General features: G+C 49.6%; 1 protein-coding gene across 1 annotated transcript; it reads left to right on the top strand.

Annotated features, from left to right (window-relative positions):
- The first annotated feature begins 2,638 nt into the window (after positions 1 to 2,638).
- On the top strand, positions 2,639 to 13,610 carry ENDOD1 (endonuclease domain containing 1). Its single transcript, XM_074917012.1, has 2 exons — positions 2,639 to 3,289; positions 8,969 to 13,610. Exons 1-2 carry the CDS (start codon positions 2,996 to 2,998, stop codon positions 10,100 to 10,102), a joined length of 1,428 nt encoding a protein of 475 aa, XP_074773113.1. The 5' UTR covers positions 2,639 to 2,995; the 3' UTR covers positions 10,103 to 13,610.
- Positions 13,611 to 14,496: the final 886 nt, after the last annotated feature.

The following is a 14,496-nucleotide window of genomic DNA, read 5'->3' as shown; positions in this document are numbered from 1 at the left end:
CACCACATCAAACATAAGGTGCTGGCCTGCACTGCTGACACTGCTGGGCTTGTTGCACTGTCACACCTCTGTGGGTTTGGAGGAGGCAGCCCCTGTGAGGCCATGCTGCTGCTGCTGGCTCATGCTGCCTGCTTCCAACCCAATGTGCATTTTCCCAGATTCCTTCTGCTCACGTCAACAGCCTCAGGGCTGTTTTGGATCCGATATTAATATTCACTTTTGCATCAGTCCCTATAGCCATCATTCCCTGTGATACAGGGAATAGATAAAGCTTGTGACAGCAGATAAGCTACTGGAGCACTGTCTAATCAAAACCTCTGATTGACTCCATCTCATTGTGTTTGACTCCTCTGTCTGTCCGTGATCCCTTGGCTGAGAATGTGATCTTCCCAGGGCAGGACAGTCCTTTGGCCTTTTATCTTCCCAGCACTATCAGTGCCACGCCATGAGGATGACAGCCAGTCTCTTCAGTAATATGGATGTTAGCAAAACCAGAAAAAAATATCCAGCTCCAAGTTTAAGGGTCATAACAGCTACCTTAAATTAGATAGAAACTGCAGAAGGGCTTTGCTTGGAGAGAAAATGGGATTGTGAGTAGAGGAGTAGAGCTCCATGCTGGCTTTCACATTGATGCTCTTCACAGAATCACAGAATCATCTAGGTTGGAAAGGACCTTGAAGGTCATCTAGTCCAACCATTAACCTCACACTGACAGTTCCCAGCTACACCAGATCCCTCAGCACTATATCGACCCGACTCTTAAACACCTCCAGGGATGGGGACTCCACCACCTCCCTGGGCAGCCCATCCCAGTGCCCAACAACCTGTTCTGTAGGGAGTTGAGACCCGTTCTTCATAGGATTTGAGACCCCGAGGCTCATGCTCTTCAGGCTAAGTCAAGACTTATCCATTTGCTGGCAAATACAGAGCTAAATAGGCAGACAGACCCCATCCTCACAACCTGAAGGGAAAGAGTTGCTCAGAGTTCCCAAAAAGCAGATAAGAAGCCCTTGAAGCTCGGAAGACAGCTTGGGGCTGTGCATCCCAGTGAGACAGAGGTGCTGCTTTGAGGGAGGAGGTTGATGTGCAGGTCCGGGGCAGAGGCAGGATGTCCGTGTTTCCTGGTGGAAGTCATCAATCTGCCCAGCATGCTGGTCACTGTCATGCTCATCTTGAGACACCTTATGCTGCCTTTTTGTTGCATTGGGACCATGTCTGTCCTGGGGTAATGCATGTCAGTCTTGGAGTGGGGTGTTTAAAGGCATCGCCTGGCCTAGGTTCGCCTGGGGAGCATGGCTTACCATGCTTGTGAAAATCTTTTCCTCTGCTGCCCAGGTAATTGCAAGTGGGATCAGACAAACATCTAATAGATAAGGTTTAGCTTCAATTCTTGATTTCCCAGGAGCCTTTTTACATCCAGCAAAATGAAACTTTAAGCCTGCCTTTTGGAACTGCTGTCTTCAGGACAGGCTGTGTCTGTGCTTTTAGTTCCATCATGTTTCCTGAACATGACTAACTCTTTCTGTCAGAGCTGGGTGACCATGCACCTGCCTGGATCGAAACCAAGCCCACTTACTACATTTCCTGTTGTTCCCCAGCCTGCCTAGACCATCTCTGTCTCCCCCAGCTGATAACACCACACCAAGAGGTGCAGATGTATTTCCTTACCTTGATACTTCTAGAAGTCATCACTGAGTAGAGAAATTATAGTCTTAGAGTCGAACCTATTTTTAGCACTTTTACAGGCTCCATCTCTGACCTTGGGCAGGCACTTTAACCATCCGCTCTCCCATTTCGTCATGTGCAATATGGACTACTCCTACCTCATCTGCAAAGCACTTGTGGGATGGTAGCACTTGGAGATTTTTGCCTGGAAATCACTTTAACAGTATAAACCAGCTTTGTCTAAAAGCAACCTGTGGATTTTTTAAGGTTTTTGGCAACACATATGATCATATCTAACTTCTTGGGTGGGAAACCGCACATTTTCTGGACTCTGAAGAACTGCTCCGTAGTCTCCTTTCCATCCTCACTGTTCTGAAAACATTTATTTTCCCAGTCCCTGAAGGAATACAGCCTTTACCCAGAAGTAGCTCTCCTGATCATAAACTCAGAAGAGTGGTTTCATTCCCTTTAAGTAGATTTTTTTTTTTTTTTTTTGCTAGTTCTATAGGCATGGTCAAAATATTCAGAGGTGGGTGTTGATTAGGTGTATGTGATCCGAGTGTCTTCATCTTTCTGCCTCTTGTTAATCTCTCCTGCAGGAAGGTCTGCCAAGGTGAGGTGATGCTGTTCCACAGGAGGGGTTTGGATGCCCATTACAACTCCCGGAGAGACAGGAGGAGAATGCCTTTCCCAGGTGCCTTAGCAGCACATGGCTGGCAGCAACAGTGGTGACAGACACCCCAAAAAGGGGCAAAGTGGGTTCCCAGCAGTGCCGGTACCCGGTACCACCTGTCTCCCTCGCCCTCTCCCTTAGCCAGGCTCACGGCTGGAGAGGGCAGCTAACACTTTCTTCGGGGTGGTGAATGTGACTTTGCAGCATCCCCCTGGCAGCTCCAGGGAGATTTCTGGCTGCGTCAGCCAAAATTCCTGCTGGGGACTCTGCTGCAATGCAGCACACCACACCCCCGCCGGCGCTGAGCCCCAGCCTGGACAGCCGTTGCTGCTCAGCCCTGGCCCCACACAAGCTTCCCTCCTCTTCCCAAGGAGCCCTGATGATTTCAGGTTGCTTGGCATTATCTCCTGCAGGCAGTTGGCATCCAGAGCGTGTGTCAGCGCAGCCTGGCGCACGTTCGGTTTCACAACGTGCTGCCGGCAGAAAGCGCTGGCTCCCCGAAGGGACTGGCTGTGGTTTCGTATTTCATTTCCCTCACACGCTACACCCAAATTCCAGACGCTTTCTGGCTTCGCTACCGCATGGACTCAGAGCACTGGTCCTTTGCTGTACCCAGTGGAGGCAGACGGGGCTTCCCTCAGCTCCAGGGAGTGGACCATGAAGACGTCAATTGTATTTTTGCTTTGCATCTCAGTTTTCCCAGGCTTTTCCCAGGGCAGAGTTGTTGGAGATGATGAAACTGGTTTTGCCGAGTGTAACATGTTCTTCTCTGGACAAGTCCCACCCGAAGGATTTACGGAGCCTTTCCACGTGAAAATCTGTCAGCAGTACAACAAAGAGCCACGCTTTGCAACCCTCTACAGTACTAAGGACAAAATCCCTCTTTATTCAGCTTTTAAGTATACAAAGGCAGCACAAAACGAGGAGGAGAACTGGCTGGTTGAACCTCAGGTAGGTCAGCTTTTCCTTCGCTGTAAAGCAAATGATCCTGGAGATCGTTTCCTCAGGGCTGAAGCTGGGGCTAGGATTTTGCAAAGGAGGCAGGAGCAATGCTTGTTGAACTTCTTTCAGTATTAATTTAACATGAGCAGAGCTTATTTTTGTACTTGGAACTGAGCGGGCAAATAGTTCCTTGTCCCACGGGGCTTTTAATGAAAGCTGGGAGAGGAGAGGAAAATCATTTTTGACACCAGCTGATGTGCCTGTCCTGCCCAGCGAGCTATCACGGGCAGGGAGCACTGATACTGCCGGTGGGTAGCAGGGTTAAACATCGCAGTGTTAAGCTGAAGTTTGTTCTGTTGCCAGCGTGATCGCTGTGTTGATAAGAGCTCTCTAGCTTCGCTGCGCAGGGATAAAACACCCATTTGCGGTTCACCAAACTGATGCTGCAGCTTTTTGTTGTGTCCCTGTGTTGCAGACTCTGGTAGGGAAATGAGTTGCCGTGTCCTGGAGCGTGCAGGCTTCAGTCAGGTCAGAAGTGTGCAGGATAAAATTAATTTCCCCCGGAGCCTCAGTGGTTTTGTCTCCCCTGACACTTGGCATGTTTAAGCAAGTCCTTCAGGTTGTTAAATTTAAAGGAAATCCTTAAAAGTTTGCCAGTGTCCCAAGAGAACAGGTATGCTTTACCTATCTTTATTTTCTTCCCTGTTTCAAGTTTTTCAGCAGTGATCATGGGGAATTTTGTAGCAAATATCAAGCTACCCCCATCTATTGAGGTCAGGAAAGATTGGCAGCAGGCAAGGGTGCTTCATCAGGGAAGGAATGGCTGCAGTATCAGAGCAGTGTGTTGGGAGCAGGGCCCTCGGTTGCTGGGTGCTGGATGTAGCCTGAATCAAAGTTCACCCCTGTGCCAAGAGAGTGGCTGCCATGATCATTTTCCTCGTGTGCAGTGATGAGATACTAAGACCATGAGGTCACAGTCAGTGGAGACTTGAAATCTTGTGTCCCTGTCTTTACCTTGGACTGTCTCTCTGCTCTCTGGGCTGGGTTTTGAGTTGCAGGAGTTCCCAAGGGCCTTTTGATCTGCTCTCTTTCCACTTCACAGTGGCTGTGGGAGGTGTCCGCTTGCCCTTTTAAAACAGAGGGAAGCTTTTTGTAGACTTTCATTATGGAGTTGAGGAAGAGTAATGAGTTTTTAAAGCACAAAGAGGACCTAGGCGAGTGAGCATCTGCTGTCAGTGCCGTGAAGGCAGCAAGGCAAAGCAGCAGAGATGAGATCCTTTCCCATTTGCCTCAGCTGCTGATGCCCTTTGTCACCTCTAGCCACCATATCTACTCCTGCTCCCCATGGTCTGACTCACCAGACCTGCCCAGGCAGGCTTGAAAGGCGTTCCTACCATGGAGCAGCAGGCAGCCCCTCCACAGCAGCTTCAGTTCTCCAGCTCTTCCCTCTACCTGGATCCCCTGCCCTCCCTGCTCCATCCTTCTTCACCCCTCATTTTGTCATCATCCCTGCCAGCCATCCAGAGACCTAGACCTTGTGTCTCCTGCCTCTAAACCGTACCGCAGCCCCAGAAATAATTGGCCAGGTGTTATCTTTAGTTTCTCTGGCTTCTCCAGACCATCCCTGTGGGTTGCTGTGCGTCCATTCTTAGTTTACACTAATGGGTCCCCTTCACCCACTGCTGAAATCCAGGTGTCTCAGAGGTAGGAGGTAGCAGCTTGGCAGTTCACTGAAGGAACCTCAGTCTGATACAGAAAACCACTAAAAAATAATTGTCTGAAGAATCTGTAAGGAGAAGAAATCCAAACTACAAAAATTTCCTGTAACTCAAGAAATAAGTATCTACACTCCTCTCAGATACCGCCACACCAGGTCTGGGAGGAGAAAGTGGGGAAAAGATTTTGCGGTCATTATGTGTGTTCCTATCAAGACTAGGTCAGATGGTTAGGAAAGGTCAGATGGCTGCTGAAGGGAACCCTTAGCAACACCTGCTCTGCAGCATAGCCCTATGAGGTTATATTGCCTGTTTTATGGGTAATTTTCTTGCCAAGGCCGGGGTAGCTGGGTATGAGCAGACTCAGCTGCACAGTGTCATGTGGTTATGCCTATGTGCATGCACATGGAGATACAGAGACACAGCAAGCAGAAAGAAAACACTATAAAAATGCTCTCTGCACTCTAGTGGGGGCCTCAGGGTTGCCACATGCTTTTATTTTGGGTAATGATGTAAGTGGTGAGGGCACCATCTCACTCAGTGCATGCCTACCTCCTCAGGAATGTCTGCCTGAGAAACAAATGCCAAATGTAGCACAGGGGCAGTAATTGGGTGAGAAGTGTGAGGAATGTTAGTGCCACCCACTGCCGATTGGCAGCTGGAAACAACAAATTAATTCAGCAATTAGTGAAAAATTAGAGAGCAGGCAAGGTAGGTTAATGAGCAGGGCATTGATGGGACTCTCTCAGGCTTGGGTCTGAAAATCTGCTCTGCCACAGATTTCCTAGGGGTTAAGAGCAAGTCACCTTTAGGTGGCTTTCACCTCATCTCATTTCAGTTGTTTGAAAACCTATGGTTTTGACTCTTTCTATAGCTTAGAGAGAGGTGGAAAACTCTGGAGTTGCTTTTTCTATCCTTATGTATGACAAGCTGGATGAATCACCTTGTGTTTTCATTTGGTTGATGACTAACCACCAGCCAGATGACCAAGGTGGGATTTGCATAGCCCAGCTCTAGCTACCTCTGAGCTACTCTTGCCAGCTCTCTTGGTAGACCGTCAGGAGAAACAGGTAATTCTAGAGCCACTCATGTGAACGTCGTACAACAGAAACCTGGGTCTAAAATGCACTGTGCCTCCTCCCTGGGACCTGTAATAAAGGTAGATGAAGTATGTCCACAGCAATCAAAGATGTAAGTGTGACTGAGGAAAGAGTGAGGGGAGTGGGATGCTGAAGTTCACCTGGAATGGTGCTAGGGTGGGGAAGGTGGGAGGTAACAGTGTTCTAAACTGTTGAATGGCCAAAGTTGGTGGAAGTTACCTGCTCTAATAGCTGTGTTGCCAAATTTTTAATCCCCCTCTGCTTCTACTCCTTCTGTGAAAGTGCAACTCCCACTTTGAAACACATCAATATTGTAACGATACAGGTGTTCAGATGCATAATTTATTTTTAAATCCCCATTCTATGGATGAGGTGTTTACCTGTCTGCTTGGATCTTGCCCTTAGCTGTTTCAGATTATTTGAACAGGTGGCTTATGGCTGACTCCATGAATGCAGGTATGCTTTGGCAGTGACACAAACCAAAAACTTTTTGAAGCAGTGAGGAAGGGTAGGTTGCAATGTAGATTAGATGCAGTGTCAGAGACAGCTGCCTTTGGGGCTGAGCTGGAGTAGGCAGGAAAACCTCAGTTACACATGAGTTATTACAAACCATAATATGAGTTATTATAAGCATAACTCGGTGATGTCAGAGCCTTACGCATGAACAACCACATTTTTATCATGTTCTTTTTTAATTGTGCCTAAACAATCTCAATGGTTTGTGCAAAAGCCTGCAGCTGAACAGGTAATCAGAGACATATTTTCTTGACAGGCACCTCAAGGTTTGCATGCATCAGCTCATAAGGAGAGAAAATGAAGTTTATACCATTTGCTTCATGTAGGCTGGGAATCTCTGTCAGGAGACAGAGCTGACCCATCTTAGGTCTACATGTCCTTGTGGTGTGGCACCTCAGCCCTCTTCCACCATTTCATTTCATTTGCCGAGACAGCAGTAGAGTCCTGAAGCAGGAAAGGGGCTGCAGTGCTGCCATGGGAACAAGAAGGGGTGAGTGTCTCTGCAAGGGTGTCAGGCTCAAAAGGGCCATAACACAGGGAGCTGCTCCCAAGTGCAGCTTCATCCCTGTGCCTGCTCCCCCACCACCCATACTGTGAGATTAAATGCACCGGGTGCATCCCTTGTCCCTTGGCACAACACTGCCATCTCATCAGAACAGGGAAAATGGGTTGGGGGGCAGGAAGGGATAGTGATTTTGTGGAATGCAAGATGTCTGGCCTCATTAGCCAGCTGCAGCCCATGACTTTGGGGTGTCTGAGCAAGAGGAGCAGAATAAGGCAGAAGCACAGGATGAGTCTTTTTTGAGTGGTGTATTTAGAAAAAGCTATTACTTGTGCATCAGCACTTAGAACTTGCTGTGATCCTTCTGGTCCTGAAGCAATCAGATGCTTCAAAATGAAGTGCAAGCAACCTCCTAGCAGGACATGGGGGTAATGCAGCCCTCTGCAGTGGCCTGCGTTGGCACTGTGACCAGCCTTAGTGCAGAGGGAGCCCTGAGCCTGGACCGCAGGGGCTTGGCTGCTGCAGGAGGCCAGCCAGAGCTCAGTCCTACAGCAAGGGTGATGGATAGCTGCTGACAGCCTCTGGCGATGGCTCTTTCACCTGACTCTCCGCAAAAGCTGTTGCAGAGCTGTGAGAAGGTGATGCAGCTCTGAGAGGATGCAAGCTCTGTGTGAGGTTGCAAGGATGTAAGTGGACAACTGTCTAAGCGCATTGCAGGATGGCCAAGGGAAGGGGAAGGATGACCGGGGAGTGATCTAAGGTAGAAAATGAATTGTTTGCCATAGGTGCCTCTAAAGTACATACTATATAGTGCAATAAACAGTCTGTAGGCCAGGAGCAAAGACAGCAGAGTTAATTGGTCCAGCACAGCACTGGAACCTGAGGGCCACAGCCTCAGAAACAGATGACAGGAGTCAGCAACTGCTGGAGCCTGTCTGCCACCCCTGAGCTACTACCAACATGGTCACCCTCTAATTTGGGGGAGAAAATGACAATCTGGCACACCCCCTTGGAGCAGCTGCAGGCAGTGTCAATAGGAGTGTCTAAGAAGCACATAGAGCTGCAGCCACCCAGGAAAGACCTGAGCACACCCTGACATTTAGTGCTCCTGCTCCCACTACTCATTACCTCCCTGTGCATGGCTCTGTGCGTAACTCCAGGACAAATTCTTGCTGCAGCAATTGCTACCTCTTGCTCTGCAGCATGGGAATGGTGGACACGAGTAAGTAGCACAGATTCCATCAAGGACCTGTGGTGATGGCATCCTTGCCCATGTTACATCGTGAAGGACAAGATTCAGACTCTTAATGATGTGAGGTTCAGACTATCAATGACAAGCCTTCAGAGAGCCCTAGGAGCTCACTGCCATGTCTGTGTTCAAGGCAGGGAAGTTCAGGTCACCTGCCATGGTGCCTGGTTTTATTCTGGCTTCTTACACAATCAGTGGTGAGAAGTAAATGACTTCTCTAGGCATCTTATAAACCATGTTTTTTTTCTCCGTGGGTTGGATTTGGTAGTTTAGAGGGACTGAATTAAGGTGCCACAGTAGGTGCTTAAATGAACCGTTGTATGAGGTGAGAACGTTGTCCTAAACCAAGCCATCTATTGGTCTAAAAAATCTTTTCTAGAAAGAGAACCACAAGTTAGCAGCTTGGTGCAGGATTTGGAGGCTGTGTTGTGTTGTGTTCCAGACTGGAGAGCTGCAAGCATCCCTTGCAGCCTAAACATATGTGTTTGTCAGGGTAGCCAAGTAGATCATATGCTCCTCTGAAGCACTGCAAGGAAAATAAGGAGGGAGAGCAGAATGTGGTCTGAAGCAAATTTCATCCAGTAACTCTTCTCTCTACTATTTCAGATAGACGATCCAGAAAATGACCTGCATGAGATGGTTCATGAAGCCAATATTGTTGGTACTGTGGCCAACCTTGGTGCAAATCAAGCCCTGACCTCAGACTATGTGGGCTCTGGTTACGAGAGAGGGTTGCTCAATCCCAGCTTGCTCAATGAGGAGGATTTCCAGATGGCCACTTACACGCTCACGAACGCCGTGCCTCTGAGCCCATCTCTGAGCAAAAGCTGGCACAGAGACATCGGGAGGGTAGTGGAGCAAGCTCTGGTCCCTCACTGCTCCAAGAAGGATCATCTGTATCTCCTTGCAGGTGCAGTTCCTTCCAGCGTCCGAGTTAAAGGCAAGGTGTCAGTGCCAGAGACCCTCTGGCTGGCAGCCTGCTGTGATGCTCCGGAGGGGTGGTCCCTGGGACTAGTGAAAAAAATGAATGATGAAAACAGCTTGGTGGACCTTGCAGTGGGAGAGCTGGAGAAGCAACTTCTATCAGGAGTTCACTTGTTCAAGGGCAGCTGTGGGGAAGACAATCAAAGCCAGGGGAAAACAGAAGCAATACTGCAAGCTGTCAGTCAGATCCGCTCTGGAGAGCAAGTAGGAATAAATGACAACCAGGAGGCCAAAGACAGCGGCTTTGTGAGAAAAGTGGCTGGCATCATTGCTACCCCTTTCATCAAAATTCTGGAACTCCTCATCTACGTGTTTGTGGAGCTGGTGAAATTTGTGTTTTATTTTCTGTGGCTTGTTATCAAACGAGTTGGTGGTACAGTTCTGGATGGAGTCTATAGCCTGTGGAACGGGGTGGTGTCCTACCTTAAAGCCATCAGCATGGTGCTCATCAGCATCCCCTATGATGTGGGGAGGGTCATCGTCAACATCTTCCTGGGCTTCCTGCAAATTGTTCAAGATGTGGTGTCCCTCACCTACAGCATCCTGCGCATCCCTGTGGGGTTTGTCCTTCACCTTGCGGCTTTCCCTTACCACTCCATCTGTGCCATTCCCTCCGTCCTCAGAGACATGGCCACTGGGATTGGGGGCACCTTCTCACTGGTCATAGATGCCACAGCTGCACTTCTGCACGGCTTTTATTACCTGGCTGGTCACATAGTCAAACGGTTTGTCCCTAAAGGCTCCTCTGATGATTGATACGGATGGAAATCAAGGCTGCTGAAACACGGAGTGAAGGAGGACTGAGGCAATGCTTTAAGATATGTGGCCAAATGCTGTCAATTTTGTTCTGGTATTTATTGTAGTGACATTAATAATAATGAACCAACTGGGGTGTAACAGGGAGGGCTGAGGTAACGTCGCTGAGGGCTGCCACCATTGTAACTCAAGTTCTGTGTGTTGTAAAGTGTTTGGGTTTTATCAGTGCAGGCCACAAAAGTTTCTGTGATTTGTACATGCCAAGATGCTTCTTCTGGAAGATTTGCCCTCAATGTGGTATGAGGTTATTTCTTTCTGGCTATGATAACACTGAGACTTATGCACTGGCAGTGAGTTCTGCAGAAGCCCATCCCTGCCAGGGAGGAGGTGGTGGTGAGGGGAGGATTTTAGTTACAGGGGGTTTTCTGGGACCCGGAGAAAGGAGAAGGAGGCAAGGGTGCAAGGATTTGGGTCTGGGAAACAGTGGGGAGGGGGATGGGATGGGAGCAAGGTCCTGCTGTTGGTTGCACTGCTTACTGCAGCGGGATCCCACCGACAGAGGGGATGTGACTGAGTGTATCTTGTAGTCCTCTGGTCTTTCCAGGCATCTGAAACTGCATGGATCTTGCTGTCAGGAAAGATCTGCTGCCTCTTCTATTGCTTGGTGAAAAAACATTTTCCCTTAGCCATGCCAAGGTCATCTTCCCCCAGCCCTTCCTTGCTTACTGGTGACCACTGGAGGCCTAAGCCCTGAAGCTTCAAGACATGGCATTCCCTGAAGGTCTAAGCCTCTGAATGTCTCAGCCCTGAAGCCCTTGTGCCTGCTCCAGAGCCCAGCAGCACCTGGGCATCACACTTCTGGCTTTGAATCAGCTGCCAGCCTGCCCTGCCTCCCTTGAGAGCTGACAGCTCCCCACGCATGCAGTGCTATTTATGTGTCTGAGGTCTCTGTGAGATGATGCCCAGGCTGGTGATGAGTAACACCACAACCATCCTTCTAAGGCTTGCTTTGAAAGCACACCTCCATGGGGAAAAATGATTCTCCTGGGCTTCCCTCTAGGGCAAAAGAAAAGCAGCTCTGCCATTACCACTGGTCAGGGTTGGCGGCAGGGTCATCCTTATAGAGAAGGGACACGGGAGAGGAGATGCATGGGGAGCACAGGGGGGATTTTGCTGCTTTCACATGTGGTGATTTGGTGTTTTCATAGCCCCTACCTGGAGGTAGAGTGAGAGTGGGGCCGTAGCCAGCCCTGGGCAGGTTGGTACTCTCAGTGATGTGCTGGGAGTGAAGCTGGCCTGAGGGATGTCAGGGCAGGTAGTCCTGCAACCAGGAGAGAAAAGACAGAGGGAATAGGATACTCATAACAAATTACTTGCACTTGGAGATAATGGCAGCACTCATGGAAGAGGCCTCTGCCACTGTAAGAGGAGGAGAAGTCACATGGCTGTCACAGCTGCAGGCACCAGCGTGGCCAAGCTCAACCTGAGCCCTTAACAGCAAAGCCTTTTGCTGGGCTTTTCCCCAGCCTATTCACTGGTGGGGTGGGGTGAGAAGCAGAAAAGGCCTTGACTCTGTGTAAGCACTGCTCAGCAATAATAAAACAACATTGAATTATTAACACTGTTTCCAGCACAGATCCAAAACATAGCCCCATACTAGCTGCCATGAAGAAAAATAACTCTACCCTGGCCAAAACCACCACAGGGACACAGCTGCTGCTGCTGGATTTGGGCACAGGGGTGCTGCCCTTCCCCAGGGTTGGGCTCTCGAGGGGCTTTGGATCTCTTGATGCAGCTGCCTGAAGGAGGGAGGCTCTCGGTCTCAGCAGCATTTGTTCTGGCTGGACTCCCAAGAGGCATTTAGGAGTCCTACATACAACGGATCCTTCCCTTCACCCCCACCTCTGTCCCTCCCTCCAGCACCAGGTTGGTTGTGGATCCCTAATCTGCCATAGCATCCTGTAAGGAGTCCCAGGGGTGTGAAAGTCAGTGTTGCTGTCCCCACGGGTGACGCAGCAGTTCTGTGTTGGTGGTGGCCAGTCCTGGGTTGAAGATAGCCCAATTACTCAACATGGCAGCTCTGCCTCTCTGCCTCACGCTGCCTGCAGCAAGGTTGAGATGGGAGGGGGCGACAGATTCAAGGGGTTAAGGGAATTTGAATGGTTCATGGCTGCAACAGAGTGTTGTTTCTTTAGCTCAGGGGCTGTGTTCAATGCAAACAAGCTGTGCATGCACGTCCTAGACCAGCATACCCAGACCAGGTGGTATTCTGCTTGGCAATGATGCTAATGGCATTTTTGGGGATGCCAAATGAAGTGGAGACACGGTGGGATGAGTGGAGAGAGAGAATGACTCCTTGTTTCACTCTTCACAGGCCACAGCTGGTTTGTGGAGAAAGAGAGGCTGCCTGCAAGCAGCACTGGCTTTGTTCAAAAGGAAAGGCAGGTTTTGTGTGTCAGTGTGGGTATAGCTGGGTGAAGTCAGTGGTGTTTTACACGTCCCTTCTTCACCTCAGAGCTGTTGGTTTGGGATTTCAAGTCCAGGTTACTGCTCCCAGCAGGCAGACAGCAGCTGGCGGATGCTCTCCAAACTTTGCATCTCTGCCTACTTGAATGTGCCATTCCTGCTGCAGAGCCAGATGTGGACCCGGTTTCTCACTCCTTCTTGAGACCCTGTCCCAACTCCAGCACTCTTCCTGGACTATGTGGCAGCTGTCAAGGCAGGAAAGCAGCCAGCTCGGGTCCCAGAAGATGCCAGGGTGGGGTGATGGGGGCACCAGCGTGGGGGAGCCAAGGTCCCCAGCAGCCTCTGAAGTCACATGTGGTGGCAGAAGCTCTCAAGTGCAGCCCAAGCATTGGGGATGAGATAGCTGTCCCCCACAGCTGTCTGTCTCATGCCTTCTGCGTGGCCTCATCTCTGACCCATCTTAGCTGTGAAGTGCTGCACAGTGGCCGGCGATGCACTTCTTGGGGGTCCTGCACGCAGAGCAGCTTCCCCACACCTTAACCCAGCAGCCCCCACATCCCAGCTCCACCAGCATCTCCAGTGCACCCCTGGTCACAGTGACATGGGAGCTCATGGGCTGAAAGGCAGCAAAGCTGAGTCACCTCTGGAGGTCTGCACTGCCACACCTCCATCACCATCGCTACCCAGCCCAGCTCTGGTCAGGCCAGCAGGTCTCTGTGCTGCAACTGTGTCTTCTGACCACAAGTGGACAGTCCTTGAAAGCTCAGGGGCTACATCACTGTAGTATTTGGAAAGATGTGAAACTTGTCTTAACATGCTCAGATTTCAAATGCTAAGAACCGCAGCTGGCACGGGACATTGTGGCGTGTCTGAGCAGGCAATGGGAAATCTGCCTCAAACGCTGAGCAATTATCACAGAACAAGCAACATCCTGCTACAAACTAACTATTGTTTGAGATTATTCTTATCTGGGCATGATTTATGGCTTTTGAGCTTTACTCTATCCTTGGAAACACATGGCTTCAAAAAAATAAAAGTTACTTTTCCAAAGAGGGGCTGGTATCACATTTCTGTCACGGTTGCAAACAAGATAATGCAACCTGGGGTACCCTGACTAATCAAGAAAGCACCAGCAGCACAGTTGTTCTTTGTTTCAGCTTGACATCTGATATTAATGGTCCTTTTGTGCTTTTAAAACACCTTTCCTCTCTCAAAGCACTTTAAAAGAGTCAATTCATTAAGTTGCAGAATATGTAGGTAAAAGCTGGGGGGTTGCAGGCAGTGAATGTATCTTTGTGCCAGAAGAAGAAAGAGGGAGAGGGGATGTTTTATTCTTGTGAGATGCAGTGAGGTGCACCTGGGCTGCAGCACGATGGACAGTTCTGATACAGAAAAGACATCACAGCGGGATGATTTTTTGCAGTTGACAGGGAGAAACTCCCTCTTGTGCAGTGTCATTCCCTTGGCTGGTTTTATCCCAAGTTCTTTAGGAGGAGAACAAACACTCCCTGAAAGTGACCATTTTCCTCCACTGACGTATAGAGATCCTGGGATGAGTAAACCAGATGTTGGCACTTGCATTTTGCAGGTACCTCTCTTTGGGCAGATGAAACCCTCCGGTAAAGTCTGCATTCCTCTTTGCAGGAACTGGTGAGACACTGGCACAGGTTGCCCAGAGAAATTATGGATGCCCCATCATTGGAAGAGGCTAAAGACCAGGTTGGATGGGACTTTGGGCAACCTGGTCTAGTGAAAGATGTCCTTGCCTGATCCAGATTACCCAACACGTCACACAGGGGGTCTCTGTGCACCTTGAGGTGACCCTTGTCTCTGCTGCGTTCACCCCAGGACTGGGCACTGATGGCAGAGGGACTCAGCAACCCTGGCAGCACGGCCCTTTGGTCCCAGCCCTGGGCTCAGGTCCTCTG

Source organism: Athene noctua, chromosome 1 (assembly GCF_965140245.1).
Source record: "Athene noctua chromosome 1, bAthNoc1.hap1.1, whole genome shotgun sequence".
NCBI lineage: Eukaryota > Metazoa > Chordata > Aves > Strigiformes > Strigidae > Athene > Athene noctua.
The sequence above is the reverse complement of the archived record's forward strand: the minus strand, read 5'-3'. Positions and strand labels throughout refer to the sequence as shown.